The sequence below is a fragment of the Lissotriton vulgaris genome, chromosome 7 (assembly GCF_964263255.1).
Source record: "Lissotriton vulgaris chromosome 7, aLisVul1.2, whole genome shotgun sequence".
NCBI classification, from domain to species: domain Eukaryota; kingdom Metazoa; phylum Chordata; class Amphibia; order Caudata; family Salamandridae; genus Lissotriton; species Lissotriton vulgaris.
In genome coordinates, this window is record NC_141695.1 from 866,106,676 (window position 1) to 866,123,280 (window position 16,605).

At 47.5% G+C, this 16,605-nt stretch overlaps 1 protein-coding gene across 1 annotated transcript in view; it reads left to right on the top strand.

Annotated features, from left to right (window-relative positions):
- The first annotated feature begins 290 nt into the window (after positions 1–290).
- The window catches only part of LOC147702591 (uncharacterized), a 49,783-nt gene continuing 33,468 nt past the window's right edge, over positions 291–16,605 (top strand). The window contains exons 1-2 of the mRNA XM_086929423.1: positions 291–383; positions 2,765–2,950. Of these exons, the coding sequence (XP_086785549.1) occupies positions 291–383; positions 2,765–2,950 (279 nt within the window). The remainder of the gene's footprint in view (positions 384–2,764; positions 2,951–16,605) is intronic.

A 16,605-nucleotide genomic window follows, 5' to 3' on the forward strand; every position in this document is an offset into this window, starting at 1 on the left:
GGTCCTCTTTCTGTTTAGTTTTAGTGAAGGCAAAAGTTCAGTCCTCTTTCCCTTTCTGCGATTAGGACATGTGTGGACAGCCTCCACTCTGCCCTGCAGTGCCTTCTAGATGGATGGGCCAGAAAAGAGGCAGGCATAAGAAAAAGTGACAAATCGTGACTGGTACTTGCCGTAGATCTCAAGTCTCTCCTGCACATTTACCACAGTAATGGTGGCTCTGAGTTGGAAAAGGGTGTTGCCTTTCTATCCCCCGATTATAACTGATTAAGGTGTTCTTATCTCAGGTATACATGCTGCAGTTACGAGGAGCAATATCTTGCCTGTTCAACTTCACACTCGCCTCCATACGTTCTCTGCTTCTTCGAAAGGCTGGCCTCACTCAGGTAGGAGATGCTTGTTTCCAGACTACCTCCTACATCAGGGTCCATAGAGAGGGGCCAAGAGGGCCTTTTGGCCTGGTCTTCAAGCTCGAAGGAGTCTTCAGATTTAGATGGCTGTTCATTTTTGCATTTTATGAAGAAGAAAATCCTTTGAAATCATGGCAAAAAATGTAAGTAGCTAAAGCATATCTGGAGGTTTGGGAGGGCTTGCCTGGAGGTTCCAGTGTGTTTCCCCCTTTTAGCCTACTGTATTCCAATGGTTCCATGGGACACACTTTAAACAATGGAGAAGCGGTTTCCCCTTGTTCTTCATTGGATTTGAAAAGAGATGGAACCCATTATTTTCATTTTGTTCTGAATGCTTGCTAGAAAGGAATGTCACCTCGTAGTGCCTATGTATAATGACCTGGTAGTATACTGCGATTGCGCCATTACAAGACATATCCCAAAAACAATTCTATGCACTCTCCACAGGTTCTGATGGATTTAATTGGCTTCTTCTCTCTGGTTCCCAAGACTATTGCATTAGCACCTGAATGTTCGTGGTCCTTCTTCACAGGTTAATACAAAGACACTTTTTCTCAGTTTTCAGCACCAAGCTAGAAGAGTGAGATGGCACCAAGCGGAGGTTTGCCGAGCGGAGGTTTGCCTTGTAGATGCTTCCCTTGAGCCTACAGCTCTACTCCAAGTTTTTTGGACTCAGACTGTCCTCCCCCCAGAGTGAGCTGTATCCAGTTCCAGCACTCTTCAAAGCCTAGGTGCCAGGAGCTGCAGTCAAGGAAGACAAGCAAATCCCATGCACCGTCCTGAGAACATTGGCTATTGTGTGGCTCCCATGTTAGTATATACAAGAGCGGTAAACAAGAACCTTTACTTCATAACAGGTAAGTGCACACTGATACCTCAAGTAGAAATGACTCATTCGGACACAACAATGACACTGCCTTCGGCGCAGCCTCCAACACAGCAAGGTAGCATCACCGCACAGCAGAAAACTTTAGTTGGGGCCAATGTAGTTGCCATCATGTGTAGAAATTATTCTCCAAGACCCATGGGAAATTCAAGGTCAGGCGATCTTATCCCATTTCATGACTTTTAGGAGTGTTATTTATTTATTTTTAGCATGTCCTAGAAATTAGCCCCATCATCCACATCTTCCAGTGTCACATTGCATCAAGGTCCCGACTTCTGAAAAACAGAAATAATGGCTAAGTCCCTCATTCCCGGTCAATTGAGGAAATGACTGGACGATTTGAAGATCCTTATATTAGGCCTCACAAGCGCTGTGGCAAAGTCATCAATGGCAAAGGGCAACGCGCCCTTCCCCCGCTTATCACAGCGCTTAGGCAGGAATGCCCTCCTTATCACATCCCTTAGGCAGGAACTACAAGGGCCTCCATCATCTCTGTTCACTCCTCCCTTGTGTATAGCTGATACCAGGGGAACTGGTAAGTCTTGCTCAGGGTTCCGGATGATAGCCATTATTAGCATTTTCACGCAAAGTCTTTATATTTCAATAACTCCAGTTGCACAATAAGAAAATCTTTTTGTAGAATCACATAATTGTCCATGTATCGTTCCCAGAGCAATAAAAACTTAATTGAGACGACTCAGAGGCAAAGACAACCAAACTAGTGTCTGAATGAACCCCAAGTCCTGTGGTGAGCGGCTCTAGAGCCTACATGTGTTGAGCACATTGGTGAGTAGGAGGGAGAATTGGCGAAAGCCCGACTGGCGTCTCCCTGCCACCCCAAAACTCCAGGCCACCCCCTCGGCCTCCCGCCTTGGTCTGGCGCCATAAATGCCAACGTTTTAGAAAAGGAAAGTGGGAGATTTTGACAAACAAACCGGGGGAATAGAGGGGCATATTATCAAGCCTGTGCGCTAAAATTATCGCCGCTTTATCGGCCGAAAACGGCCGATAAAGCGGCGATAATGGGCTTGATAATATGCTCTATGGAATTCCAATCGAAGCCCATGTTAGATGTGAAGACATCTAACATGGGCTTCGATTGGAATTCCACAGAGCATATTATCAAGCCCATTATCGCCGCTTTATCGGCCGTTTTCGGCCGATAAAGCGGCGATAATTTTAGCGCACAGGCTTGATAATATGCCCCAGATTTTCTCCATTGACTTTTATCGAAGCAGATTCTATTTCAGGCGGAAGACCGCTAAATACAAGCCATTTTTGGTATAAAATCGCCTGGCTGTCTCCCGCCTGAACCGGATCTATGTGCATGTGTGTGGCGCTGCACCACGAGTCCTGAATGTTTTTGTCTCTAGGTGCACTGAGGTACCACACCCTTTGCTCCGCATTCCCCGGCTTCCCACGGTACATCTGTAATCGGAAGGGCGGGTTCTTTGAGGAGGCCCTAGGCTAGGCTCGCCCTGGTGGAGCATTTTTGGCGTGGAGGGAAATAGGAGCTGTGTGGGCAGGGCCCGGTGTTCTTTCAGGTCCCAGGACCACGGTGGACCAGCTTTTCAGGTCTGAGGACGGAAACCCCGTGCAGAACACCGCAGCACACCGCAGAAACCAGTTGAAGCAGCAGGGAGCAGCCGACGCACAGGTGAGGTAACTGCTCTCCTGGTCATAATTCTTCATTTATCTCGCGTCGCCTCTGCGCTTTTTTTGGGTGCAGATACAAATGTACCTTTTTGAGGGTATTGTTTGAGGGTATTGTGCTAGTAGTTTGCTTGTTTTCGCCCTTCCTGATTTTGGCAGATTAGGTAACTGAGACACCAAGGGAAGAATAGTTGTATTACCTACTGTAGCATGAGGAGCAGGGACTCGAGCTTGGGCCCCCGGGTCGATCAGCAATAATGTAACCACAGAGGCCACATCTCCTGCCTTTCCATGGTGTCATGTGCTCGCCATTCTTGTCGAAATTCAGATAATCCATGCATTGTCCGTAGTTGCGTAGGCCTCGGTAGTGTAATCTGTGCAGAGTAAGGGTGTATAATAACAACGTTCATATCTGTGTAAGACTTTCGCCCCATACTTGCAGGGCTTTTGGTAATGTACTTGTCTATGGCCGATAAGAGCATCCGTTTAAGAACCCGTAGCAATAACTCCCTGCCTTCGGTATGTCACATCATTTGTGGTATGTCACATCATTTGTGAAGACCCGGTCAAAATCACTCCTTTTTAAGGGTTTCCAATTTTGGTCACTAAGGAAAGTGAGGCCAAGATACATTCATTCACCAGGATCACACAATGGGGTCCAAGTAACAAGCCGGGATTTAACGACAACTCTTCTAGTTGCACAGTCCATGGTTTTATAGCTAGAACAAAATCTCATTCTAAGATTGCCACTTTTGTATATATTTTTAAATTTATTTTATGCAAAATACCAAAAGTGGTTATTTCCTACATGCTTAATACCTCGAGTAAACCTCCCCTGAATGCAAGATACCCTTACCTGCGGACAAAATTCCCTGTGCCCCCCAGCCCTACGCCCGGAAGTTGAATTATATCTGAATTGAAAGCTGTAGAAGGGCCAGGCGATGAGTGGGCACAGTGCACAACTGCACCTACCTTTGGGCAACATTCCAGAGCGATGGGACAAGCGATGGCAGGGAGCAGGAGGGAGACAGGGGAGGCGATGGAGAGTGATACAGCCTTACTAACTGAATGTGAGATGCTAAATCTAAACCGCAGTGTGAGCCTCACTTTAAGTTTCTCCTTGGATAAATAAATTCACAAAGATGGTGTTTCTGAAATTGTGCGTGATCACACCTTCTGTAAGTGCTCTGCGTCAGGAACTAAAATTACTTATTAATTCCAGGGAGAAAGGGGAGAGGAAGAATGGAAAGAGACCTTGGAGGAGCATGGGTATTGAAAACAGAGTGGGTGAACACCGGATAAGAGAATGAGAGAGAAGGAGTGTGGGGTGACATAGAGGGAAGAAGAATGAACAGAGGCGGAGGGGCAAAATTGGCTGAGAACGAAAATTGTAGGGGGAAAACGGAAGGGCTGAGAATGAAAAGAGGTGGTAGGGTAAAAGAGCGAGGGAATGAGAATACTCCCACCAACATGTTAATGGTTCCAAATGGAACTGAAATATGCAGACAGGTGCCCACAAGCCAGGAAGTCAACAGCCAGGAGCACATTCTGGAAGCCAGTGGCAAAGTAAACAAATCCTCTAGACCAGCAGGAGCAGGATTCAGATTGCTTCTAGTAATAGCCTAAACCGTAAGGGTACCTTTTCATATAGACTGTTGAATGCAAAGCACAATTTAGAACAAACAACCCTTAACCTGAAAATGTAACATCTCAAGTTGCAGACCCTCAATCGGAGGTGAATAAAAGAGGTCCCTGGTTGGAGAGGAGCTCATAGAGGAGAAAGGATGTTGGAAATATCCAGACTCTGTAGTGTCCTTCATCCAGGCTTAGAATGCTTGCACCATGATGTTCTGCCAACAAGCATTCCATTAGAATGTTGATTTGATCTTTAGTTACCCATCATCATTGCCTTAAGTTCAGCATCAGTGACACGCACACCAGCCAATGTGATTGTTGAAAAATTAAAGATAGAAGGGCATATTACCAAGCAATAGCAATAATTATCGCTAATGCTTGGTTAGCGAGAAAAAATTATCGCCGAGCTGCAGCGATTTTTATCGCAGATAAACCTTGGTATTACCAAGGTTTATCGTAAATGCGGTAAAAATCGGCAATAATGCATGAATATCGCTGAAAAATCAGTGATTTTCAGGCATTACTGAGCTAATGCTTTTAGCCATGTTATCCACCTCCCATTGGATAACATGGCTAAGAACTGCTCCTGGGCAGGCGTTAGTTTTTGGAGATATTCGCGCTTAGCGCGAATATCTCCAAAAGTTGGTAATAGGAGATAGCGATGTTAGCGACTGTTTCCAATCGCTGACATCTTGGCACGCCCACTTTGCATGTCATTAGTGATACATTTTTCTGACATGCAAAGCAGGGCCCAAGATGGTCGCTATCTCCTACTAGCTGTCGCTAACTGGTGTTAGCGACAGCTAGGTAATAGGGAGATAATTTTATCTCCGCTTTCTTGGCTTTTAAAGCCAAAAAAGCAGAGATAAATCCCTTGATAATATGCCCCAGAAGGTCTAATGTGCATAGGTGACACACACACCTTGTCGTCCAAATCAAAAGGTGCTTGTTTTCGATGACTCGCACATCGGTTCATTTCATTTCCTACGTACATGTAATCCATGACACGCATACTGCTCAGCATCTAGAGTTCAACGTGCTTGTTTTTTTTTTTTAAACACATTTTATTAAGTTTTTACAGTTCTGAACATATACAGTTATGCCCCCACCTTTGATTTGTATCAAGTTATGCAAGGCGTTACATCTTAAAGCAGTACTTAGCACGTATATAAACAGTATATTTCTGCTTCACATCACTTATTGTACACTTTCTTTCGTAGTGTGTTTGCAGTTCTGTAATACAAGGCATCTCATACAACTAAACCCCTAACATTTCCCCAACTGCACCCCTTCCCTAAGGTCTCAGTCTCTATCCGCCTATTACACCTATACATGGAAATGCAGTGGCCAATCTCGCCTTTATTTGTACACAGTCCGCACATACAAAAGTGTGATACCGTAAACCACCACAAAGGTCTGTAACGCACATATGGGATGGGTCACATTTCCATGATATCTCCCACATACTAGTCTTCGGAGTCCGAGTTATGAGATCGCAACCCCTCTAACATGACTTCCCATTCAAGGGAGATCAGGGTTTTACGTAGGCCTCTAATTTCTTCTCTACGCAGCGCCGCACCCTCTGCACCACCCCAGGGCAATAGTTCTGTATGCCAAGCTCGCACTTCAGGGGGTTTACGAGATTTTCATCACATGGTGATGTTTCGAATAGCCAATGTAAGTGCAAGGTTTATAAATCGGTATTGTACCTTGTGGGTAGAGGCGTGAATATGAAGACCCAAAATGCAATCCCCCAGTGTGTCATTAATAGCAAGGTGTGTGGCTGCCCCAGTCATGCTTCGGACTGTATCCCAGTATCCCAGTATCTTCGGGCATTCCCATACCATGTGTATGAAACCCGCTCCCTCTAGAAGGCATCTCGGACACGAGTGCTGCGTTTGGGGAAACATCTTATTTAGCCTGTACACGGTTAAGTATGTGCGATGTAACACCATTGTTTAGATAAATTTGAATTTGGCATTCCTTGGGACTTTCCTGGGGTGCTCCAATATTATAGACCATTCTTTATCTGACAGGTCTTTTCCCATGGCGAACTCCCAAAGGGTCTTCAGCGCCTGCAGGGGTGCTCTTTTATGGGTGCTAATACGAGCGTACAGCCACTTAATCAAATGACGTCCACTACCCATATAGTATACCATTTTAACCAATTCATTTTCGGAGGGTGCGCTCCCTTGTGGGGGATCAGTGCGTCTTAATATATCTAGTCAGTGCTGCATGCATTAGGTACAAGTGTGCTGGGGCGCCAGTCTCATTTGTTCAACATGCTTGTTATTGGTGACACGCACAACGCTCCATTTACAGATCTATAAGAACACCTCTTAACCTCGAGGCTTCAACGTGCTTGTTATTGGTGACATACACACCGTTTCATTTACAGTTTACAGTTTTAAAACACTCATTAAGTCTTGCAAGTAATATTGTGCAGTTGTGTACCCTACATACTTTGAGTGGAGTATTTTTTTTCTTCTTGTACATCAATGCTGATCTTTTTCTTTTCAACGGTGATGTGCACACCAAGCGAATTTTTCTGTTGGGTCACAGTATACACATTGCTGTAGTAAATTGTATTAAAAAAAAAAAAAGAGGGATCATTTATTTATTTTTATGTTTCTCTCTGATTTGTGACAGCTTTTACGTTTCTCTCGAATTTGTGACAGCATTGTAAATTCAACTTGCAGTCTGTTTCTCCACCTCCACCTTTTCTTGAAACACTGGGTGAGCCACCGATCTCATGGAAAAAATGGTACAATGCCTTTATTACCTACATTGGTGCCATAGGGGCTAAAAGAAAAAAATGCCTTTTATTAAATGTTTTAGGTTTTGAGGGGAGATCCATTTTTAAACATTTACCCCTTTTAGTGCTTGCTGCTGAAGATGAGGAGATTGATGAGTTTGTAGAGACTGTTAACAAAATTGGAGTTCCGTTTTGACATACAACCCAGTTTAGTTGTCGAGAGGCATACGTTTTTTAAAGGGGAACAGAGACTTGGTGAAAAAGTTGAAGATTTTATTTCTGCATTACGTATTTTGAGTGCAGAATGTCAGTTTGAAGGATTTAGAGATCAACTTATAAGAGATGAATACATCTGTAAGTGCACTGACAAGAGTTTTCAACAGAAACTACTCTCCTTAGGTAACCCCACACTGGAAGAGACTATTCGCATCGCGAAGAGCATTGAACTTTCCAAGTTTTCAGTGAAGGAACTAGATGAGAAATCTTTATTTACATCCATCAAAGAGGACTCTGTCAATGCTATAAGGAACAAGGATGCTAAAAATATTTCTTCTACTCGTAATGAAAACAAGTTCTTCAAATAGACAAACATTTGTTTTAAATTTGGTAACTTCCCTCATTTCAAATCAGTACGCCTGTGTCCTGCTAAAAATGTCACTTGCAGATCGTGTGGTACATTAGGTCATTTTTCAAAAGTTTGTCAGAATGGGAGAAGTTTTCCTTTTCCTCAAGATGTTAAACATGTTACTAGTACGTCATCTTCTGTTGCGAATGTTTCTGTGTCGGAATCCAAGCCTGATGATTTTGACAAAATACAAGATAATTTAAGGGACATGGTTGGTTTGGTCGGGGATATGAATACTGATCCTAATGAACTTTCTGAGTGTGTGGACCCTTATGTGGACATAGGGATTGGTGCCAAAAGAGTATGCTTGCTAGTTGACTCAGGTGCAAGAATACCAATGTTAACACAAGAAAAATGTAAAGAAGTTTGGGGTTCTCGTTCATTACAACCTCCAGATAGATCTCCTGTATCATACGAGGGGAGGACCATTGAACTGGCAGGATACTTTGAAGATGCACTGGAATTTAGGGGAAGATAATTTTTTGCCAAAGTATATGTAGCCATCAAGGGTTTAAATATCCTTGGATGGTTCCACCAAGGACTATTCAAAATGGTACTTATGCCAGGTACAAAGGACCAAGTCTCTATTCTTCGTTCAGATGATTTTATAGATATATTGTCAGAACGTTTCTCAACAGTATTTGGTGATGGTCTTGGACAGGTTAACCGCATCAATGCGGCTGCTTTTCCCGCTGTGTGCGGCATTTTTCGAAATACCGTGTTACATGACGAGCTCAGCTCGTCATCAGCACACGGCAGGTAAGCCTGATTACGAGCTGAGCTCGTCATTAGCATCTAAGTGGTTAAAGGTTTTACCCATCTTATTAAAGTCAAGGAAAACGATATACTGGTTAAAAACAGACTCAGGAATGTTCCATTTAGTGTAAGAGATCAGTTAGAAGAAAAGCTCAATGGTCTTTGTAAGAAATGAATTATTTAACCTATTGAGTCGTCGCTTTGGCTTTCTCCTTTGGTCGTGGCGTTTGCATAGGCTTACGCAGTCTTAATAAAAATATTTGGATCGATTCACACTCTCTACCAAAGATTCCTGACATGCTTTCACTAATCAATGGTTATTAGTGGTTCAGTAAGCTAGATTTGGCATCAGTTTATCACCAGGTAGTTCTGGATCCATCCTCTAGGCATTTAACTCATTTTGTTTCCCCTATTGGGACTTTCCAATACTGCCGCATGCCAATTGGGCTGGCCTCTGCAGCAGCAGTTTTCCAGAGAATCATGTCTAATTTGCTTAAGAATATTAAAGGTGTAGTCGTTTTCCAAGCCAACGTTTTAGTCCATGGTGAAACGTGCGACTCACATGATGAAACTATGTTTTGTGTGTTGGAGGCCTTGCGTGATGCTAGTGTGGTTTTGAAGAAAGAAAAATGTGTTTTCAGAGTACAGAAAGTGGAGTATCTAGGTCATGTTCTTTCTGAACATGGGGTTGAACCAAGGCCAGGCCTTGCAAAAGCCATAGTAGAATGTCCTGCTCCCAAGGACAAGGTTGGCCTTAAATCTTTTATTGGACTGTGTGAGTTCTACTCACGATTTATACCAGATTATGGTTCCAGAGTTCAACTACTTTCGAATATGCTCAAGAAAAGTGTTCCTTTTCTTTGGGACACTCATTGCAATAATGTTTTTCAGTGGGTTAAGCAACAGTTAGTCAGCCCTATTATACTCAAACCTTTTGACACAAATGTTATGTGTACCATCAACGTGGATGCCAGTGGCATGGGTTTGGGTGCTGTTCTCACCCAAAACATAAACGGTTGTGGGCACACTTTAGGCTATGCTTCTAGGGTTTTGCGTAGTTCAGAATTACATTTTGCGGTTATTGAAAGAGAATTGCTGGCATGCTGGTGGGCCATAAGAAAATTTAGTCCATATATTTGGGGAAAACATTTCAAATTACGCACGGATCATAGCCCACTAGTGTCTATTCTTTCTGGTGATAAGTTGAAAGAACACACCCTCTTAACTTATCTAAGCTTCAAATTCTGAACCTTTAATAGAGGACTCAAAGACGCACTCTAAGAACTATCAACTGTCTGTTGGAACGCAAGGCGAATATTGGCGATATAGACTTTTTATGCTTATATGGTTATATTATGTAATATCAAATTAACCTATTTCAGTGGATTTGATCACCATCACCTCATCTAAGTCCCGGACTCACACAACCTAAGTCCCGGACTCACACAACCTATCCCACGACGACCCTAGGCACCCACACTCCTATCTTTTGCTCTACACATAACATGGAACCCCTAGGCACACATACTTTCAATATCATTTACCCTCCACACCTCTCACAAAAAGCCTCTAAACGCTTCCAACAGAACTTCCTGAAACTGCATCCTGAAACCCTCTTCGCTGACCCCTACTTTTCCCAGCACAAGGGACACATTACAACCGACATCATTTTCCACACCAAACGCAGAGCCCAATGGCGCAAAGCATTCCTTACACTACTTTCGATCTCCTCCTCCAGAAAATCCCCACATGGGTTAGCTATCTCTATCGCACCTTCACAGTTCTTCCAAGCTACAGCAACAATTTCTATCTATAATAATGGCACAATCCTCATGCAAGCCACGAATCACAATCTTAATTTACTTGAGAAGATCTTCCCCATCATTAAAGATCATGTATGCAATTCCCCTGCCTCAACCCGTCACTCGCCCCCTACCCAATCCACCCCTTTGGCCAACACATATGTCACCTCCTCCACATCCCCACCATCCACCCCCCGCCCACTTCATCCCCACCCCCCTCTTACATCACACCCACCATCGTCTACCTCCCAGAATACCCTCCCCCCCACACACCCCACCCCACCACGACATACCAACCCAATCAATCAATCAATCAAAGCATTTATATAGCTCACTACTCACCCAGAGGGTCTCAAGGCGCTAGGTGAGGGGGGTCCGCTACTGCTCGAACAGCCAGGTCTTGAATTGCATCCTGAAGGCGAGGTGGTCCTGGGTCAGGCGGAGGTGGGTCGGGAGGGAGTTCCATGTCTTGGCGACGAGGTAGGAGAAGGACCGTCCCCCTTTGGTGGCTCTTCGGATGCGGGGGACGGCGGTGAGGGCGTGGCCGGTCGATCGAAGCTGGCGTTTGGTAGCGTAGAAGTTGAGGCGGCTGTTGAGGTATCCTGGGCCTTGGTTGTGTAGGGCTTTGTGTGCGTGGGTGAGGAGTCGGAAGGTGATTCTCTTGTTGACCGGGAGCCAGTGCAGGTCTCTCAGGTGTCCGGAGATGTGGCTGCGACGGGGGATGTCCAGGATGAGTCGTGCTGAGGCGTTCTGGATCCGCTGGAGTCTCTTCTGGAGTTTGGCGGTGGTTCCGGCGTAGAGGGAGTTGCCGTAGTCCAGACGGCTGGTGACGAGGGCCTGGGTGACCGTCTTCCTGGTCTTGGTGGGGATCCACCGGAAGATCTTACGTAGCATGCGCAGGATGTTGAAGCACGACGAGGAGACGGCGTTGACTTGTCTGGTCATGGAGAGGGAGGAGTCCAGGATGAAGCCCAGGTTGCGTGCGTGGTCTGTTGGTTTGGGTGCGCTGCCTAGGGCGGGGGGCCACCAGGAGTCGTCCCAGGCGGAGGGTGAGGATCCCAGGATGAGGACTTCCGTCTTGTCCGAGTTCAGTTTCAGGCGGCTGTTCTTCATCCATTCGGCTACCTCTTTCATCCCTTCATGAAGGTTGGCTCTGGCGGTGGCGGGGTCGTTGGTGAGGGAGAGAATCAGATGGGTGTCGTCGGCGTAGGAGATGATGTTGAGGTTGTGCTGGCGTGTGATGTCTGTGAGGGGGCTCATGTAGACGTTGAGGAGGGTTGGACTGAGCGAGGAGCCTTGAGGAACGCCGCAGATGACTTTGGTGGCTTCAGATCTGAACGGGGGGAGGCGGACTCTCTGTGTCCTTCCGGCGAGGAAGGAGATGATCCACTCCAGTGCCTTCTCCTGGACTCCGACGTTGCTGAGGCGCTGTACTAGGGTACGGTGGCAGACAGTGTCGAAGGCCGCGGAGTGGTCTAGGAATATGAGGGCCGCTGTTTCTCCGTTGTCGAGCAGAGCTCGAATGTCATCGGTGGCTGCGATCAGGGCGGTCTCGGTGCTGTGGTTGGCCCAGAAGCCAGACTGCGAGAGGTCGAGGGATCCGTTCGTCTCGAGGAAGGCGGCCAGCTGCTTGTTGACGGTCTTCTCAATGACTTTTGCAGGAAACGGGAGCAGCAAGATGGGGCGGTAGTTCTTGAGGTCGGTGGGGTCGGCTGATGGCTTCTTGAGTAGGGCGCTGAGTTCGGCGTGCTTCCAGCTCTCCGGGAAGGTAGCGGTGTCGAAGGAGGTGTTGATGATGTCCCGCAGGTGGGGTGCGATGACAGCGTCGGCCTTGTGGAAGACGTGGTGAGGGCAGGGGTCGGTAGGAGATCCGGAGTGGATGGAGTTCATCGTGCGGACGGTGTCTTCGGTGCTCATCGGGGTCCAGGCGCGGAGGGTGGTGGTGGGGGGCGGTGGTTCGGTCGTGGCGTGCGTCGGTTGAGTGCTGAAGCTGTTGTGTATGTCCGCGATCTTGTTGTGGAAGTAGGAGGCGAGGGAGTTGCAGAGGTCTTGCGAAGGGGTGATGTTGTTGTTTACGGCGTTGGGGTTGGAGAGCTCTTTGACGATGTTGAAGAGTTCCTTGCTGTTGTGTGCGTTGTTGTCCAGTTGTTCCTTGAATGCGGTTTTCTTGGTGGCGTGGATGAGTTGGTGGTGCTTTCGGGTGGCGAGCTTGAGGGCAGTCATGTTGTCTGGAGTTGGGTCTCTGCGCCAGGTTTTCTCGAGGGCTCGGCAGTTCTTCTTGGAGCTCTTGAGTTCGTCGGTGAACCATGGGGCTTTCTTGCTACCGGGTCTGCTAGGCGGGGTCTTCAGAGGGGCGAGGTCGTCTGCGCAGTTGCTGATCTACTTCGCGAGGTTGGTGGGCGCCTGGTTTGGGTTTGTTGCGCTGGTGGGAGGGTTCATGCTCAGGGAGGTCGCGAGCTGGTCGGCTGTGATCTTGTTCCAGCTTCTGTGTGCAACCTGTTGCTAGTGGTGGTGCTGATGGTGCCGGGGGTCTGTAGATGAGGGTGCCTCTGAGGGTGGTCTTGGGGTTGATGTGGACCTGGAAGTGCAGGTGCTCGGCGGGTGCGAGGGTGTCGTCGGTGTTGGTCGTGATGCGGATGGTGTTCCTGTGGATGATGGCGATGCCTCCTCCGGTGTGGTTGATGCGGTCCCTTCGGATGATCTTGTAGCCGTCTGGGATGGCGATGGCGATGTCGGGCGCTGAAGAGGCGTTCATCCAGGTTTCCGTGAGGAAGGCGACGTCTGGTGAAGTTGTGTCGAGCAGGTTCCAGAGCTCGACGGCGTGTCTGTGGACGGAGCGGGTGTTGAGCAGGATGCATTTCAGGTGGCTGCTGCTGTTGCTCGTCTTGGTCTTGGTTGGTGCTGGAGTAGTGCAGGTCCGGATGCAGGTGAACTTGCAGGAGTTGCAGCAGAAGGGTCCGTGGGTGCGTCTCGGGGTGGCTCGGTAGCATCCTGGGATTCGGCAGGCATTGAGTGCGTTGAGGGTGGCGGCGTCATACGTCCGGTGGGTGAGCTGGGGTCTGCGGGGGCCAGGGGTCCTGGCGCTGGGCGCGGTCCAGGCACGGACGGGCGCAGACGGGCTTACCTTTGGCGCACCTTCGGCGCTCAGTCGGCGCTCCCGCTGCGCTCATCCGCTGCGCCGTCGCTCTGGGGGCGTCATAAGAAGGGGGACGGGAGGGCGGGTCAGCTGGGCGGCGGGAGCGGCTCGGCCAATGGGCCGGTGGTGGGCGGGGCCTGTGGCGAGCTGCGGCGGGAAACTGGCGAGCGGGCGGCTCTGCTGTGACTGGGTCGCTCGGGGGGCCAGGGGGGCGTCTGCGGCGGAAGAAGAAGGTGTCAAGGCTGGCAGGCAGGAGCAGGAGGTGGCAGGAGGAGCAAGGGGGTGACCCAGCCTGGTGAGAGGCGCAGCTCATCCCTCACCTCCCGCCCAACCCTTTACACCCCACCCACCAACACCCTCATACACACCCCGACCCCAACACACAGATCGAATACTGGCACACACATCCCCATCATTACCCTCCGCCCACCTCATCCCCACCCGCCCCAGGACACACCCCAACACATCGTTATCTACCAACCCTCAGATCAACCCCTACTTCCCAACCAACAACCTACGCCTCAACCACCAACACACTCAATCACATCCCAGCTGCACCACACAGACCGAATACTGACACACACATCGGATCTCCTCCGCACTGACCCCGAACACACCCCCCTTCTATCCTCTGTCCGCTCTCAGCTACACCCACTTCTGCTATTTACCAAGAACAACCATCCATTTCACCTATAGTACCCACACTAAGTGCCCCTCCACCCATCCATGCAACATCACCCTCCACTCTTCTTAGACCTACCTCACACACAATGGAAAGTATCAGTCACAATAGGATTTTGGCTGAACTCCTACAAATCAAAGACGAACTCCACATTGTCAAAAAGATGATTGCTAGACAACCTACGAACGTCAGATCGACGTACAATGCTAGAACAAGCTACCCCTCTATGCACATCTTCCCAAGCACCATCGCCTCTCATGGAACTCCATGCCATCCCCTAATCTCCCTTCCCGGCCTATCCGATGCACTAACCCATTCTCAGAGAAAGATATTTGCTCCCTTTTACTCTCCTATAATCCCCCTCCCATCTCCCCTAGTGCCATGACACACACGATTAGGGCTATCACCTCCAATCCACACAGACCCGCCACTCACAACAATAGAGGAATCAGTGATAATAACCTTAGAAGAATCACACTCACACCCGATCCCACCCCTTCTCTCACGACACCCCTTCTCAAATGCGCCCTCCTGAATTGTAGATCGCCCGCTAGACACGCAGTAGATGTCGCCGACTTCATCATCTCTCATGAGCGTGATTTGATTGTGCTAACAGAGACATGGCTTACTGAATCCTCCTCACCCCTTCTGGACATTTGGTACCACCTAACTATGACATCATTAGACTTGACAGAAGTGAAAAAGTCGGGGGAGGAATAGCTTGCATACATAGGAGCAACCTATCAGTAATTAGAGCCCTTTCCCCCACCTTCTCCTCTTGTGAATACATGTGCATCGACATCACCAGTAATGGTACGCCAGTTTGCTCTCTTCACACCATATATCATCCGCCGCGTGATAACCTGACTTTCATTGAACACTTCATGGAAATGATCACAACAACCATCGGACGTCAAAACACCCAAATATTTCTAGGCAATTTCAATCTCCACTGAAATGATAATGATGATCCAACGGTCAACAGCCTCAAAAACTTCATCGACACGCTTGACCTCGCCCAAATCTGCAACAGCCCCACTCACAAAAAAGGCACAATCCTGGACTTAATAATTTCCAAAAACAATTCCATCCATCTTGACTCAATCCTCTCCTGTGATTAGTCAGACCACTACATCATTACTTTCTTCATCAGGGAAACTGTGAAACTTATTGCAGCCCAATCTGCTAAACCAAAAATTTGGAAAAGAGACTTGAAAAAACTCAAGCCCAACACTTAGCCCATTCACTCACATAAACTACTCCTGCCTCCGGAGGACCTCTCCTCCGTAAATGACCTCACCAATCATTATCTTAACACAATGACTACGGGTATCAATGAAGCCGCTCCTCTACAACTAAAGAGAGTGCCTTCTAAAAACTCTAAACCCTGGTTCAATGACCTGCTGAACGATGACAGACGCTCTCTTAGAACCTCAGAGCGTCTCTGGAGATCAGTCCCTTCTGCCAAACACCTGAAAACTCTAAGAAGGAAGAAAAAAAGACTATTACAGAAAGATCAAACACACTAAAGCCGAATTTTTCTCTCACCAACTAGATCAGGCAAGAAATAGACCCAAAAAATTGTTTGATTTAATCAAATCACAATCTAGAGACGAACCTAAACAACTACAAGATACCTCAGGCACCCAATGCACCTGTGAAGAATTCTCGGCTTTCTTTAACACCAAAACAGAAAACATCAAGAGGGATCTCCTCAACGACCTCACAGTCCTACAATCTTACCCTCATATAACAATACCTCCCTCATCTCCATCTCCAACTCCGCTTCAACAAACATCCTCAAAACTTCAACTAAAAAATTATGCAGCATGGTCTTCCTTCGACCCATACAGGGAAGAAGCTGTAGGCAAGATTCTTAGCACCCTCAAGCCAGCCAATCATACCACCGATCCTCTCCCTGCTAACGCAGTTAAAGATCTAACCCCTCTGATCCTGCCGCTCTGGACCAAGATCATCAACAGCTCTCTACACCAAGGGTGCATCCCTGACGTCCTCAAAATAGGGCAAGTCACACCCATCCTAAAAAAAAACACAGCTGACCCGATGGATCTTAACAACTGTTGTCCTATTTCGAATGGCCCTACCTAGCCAAACTCTTGGAAAAATGCGTCCTCCAACAATTGACAAAACATATTGACCTCTTCAGCCTCCTTGACAATCACCAATCTGGCTTTAGAGCAGGGCATAGCACCGAAACAGCCATGACTCACATTATTGATGATGCGCTACAAATACTCGACCAGAATA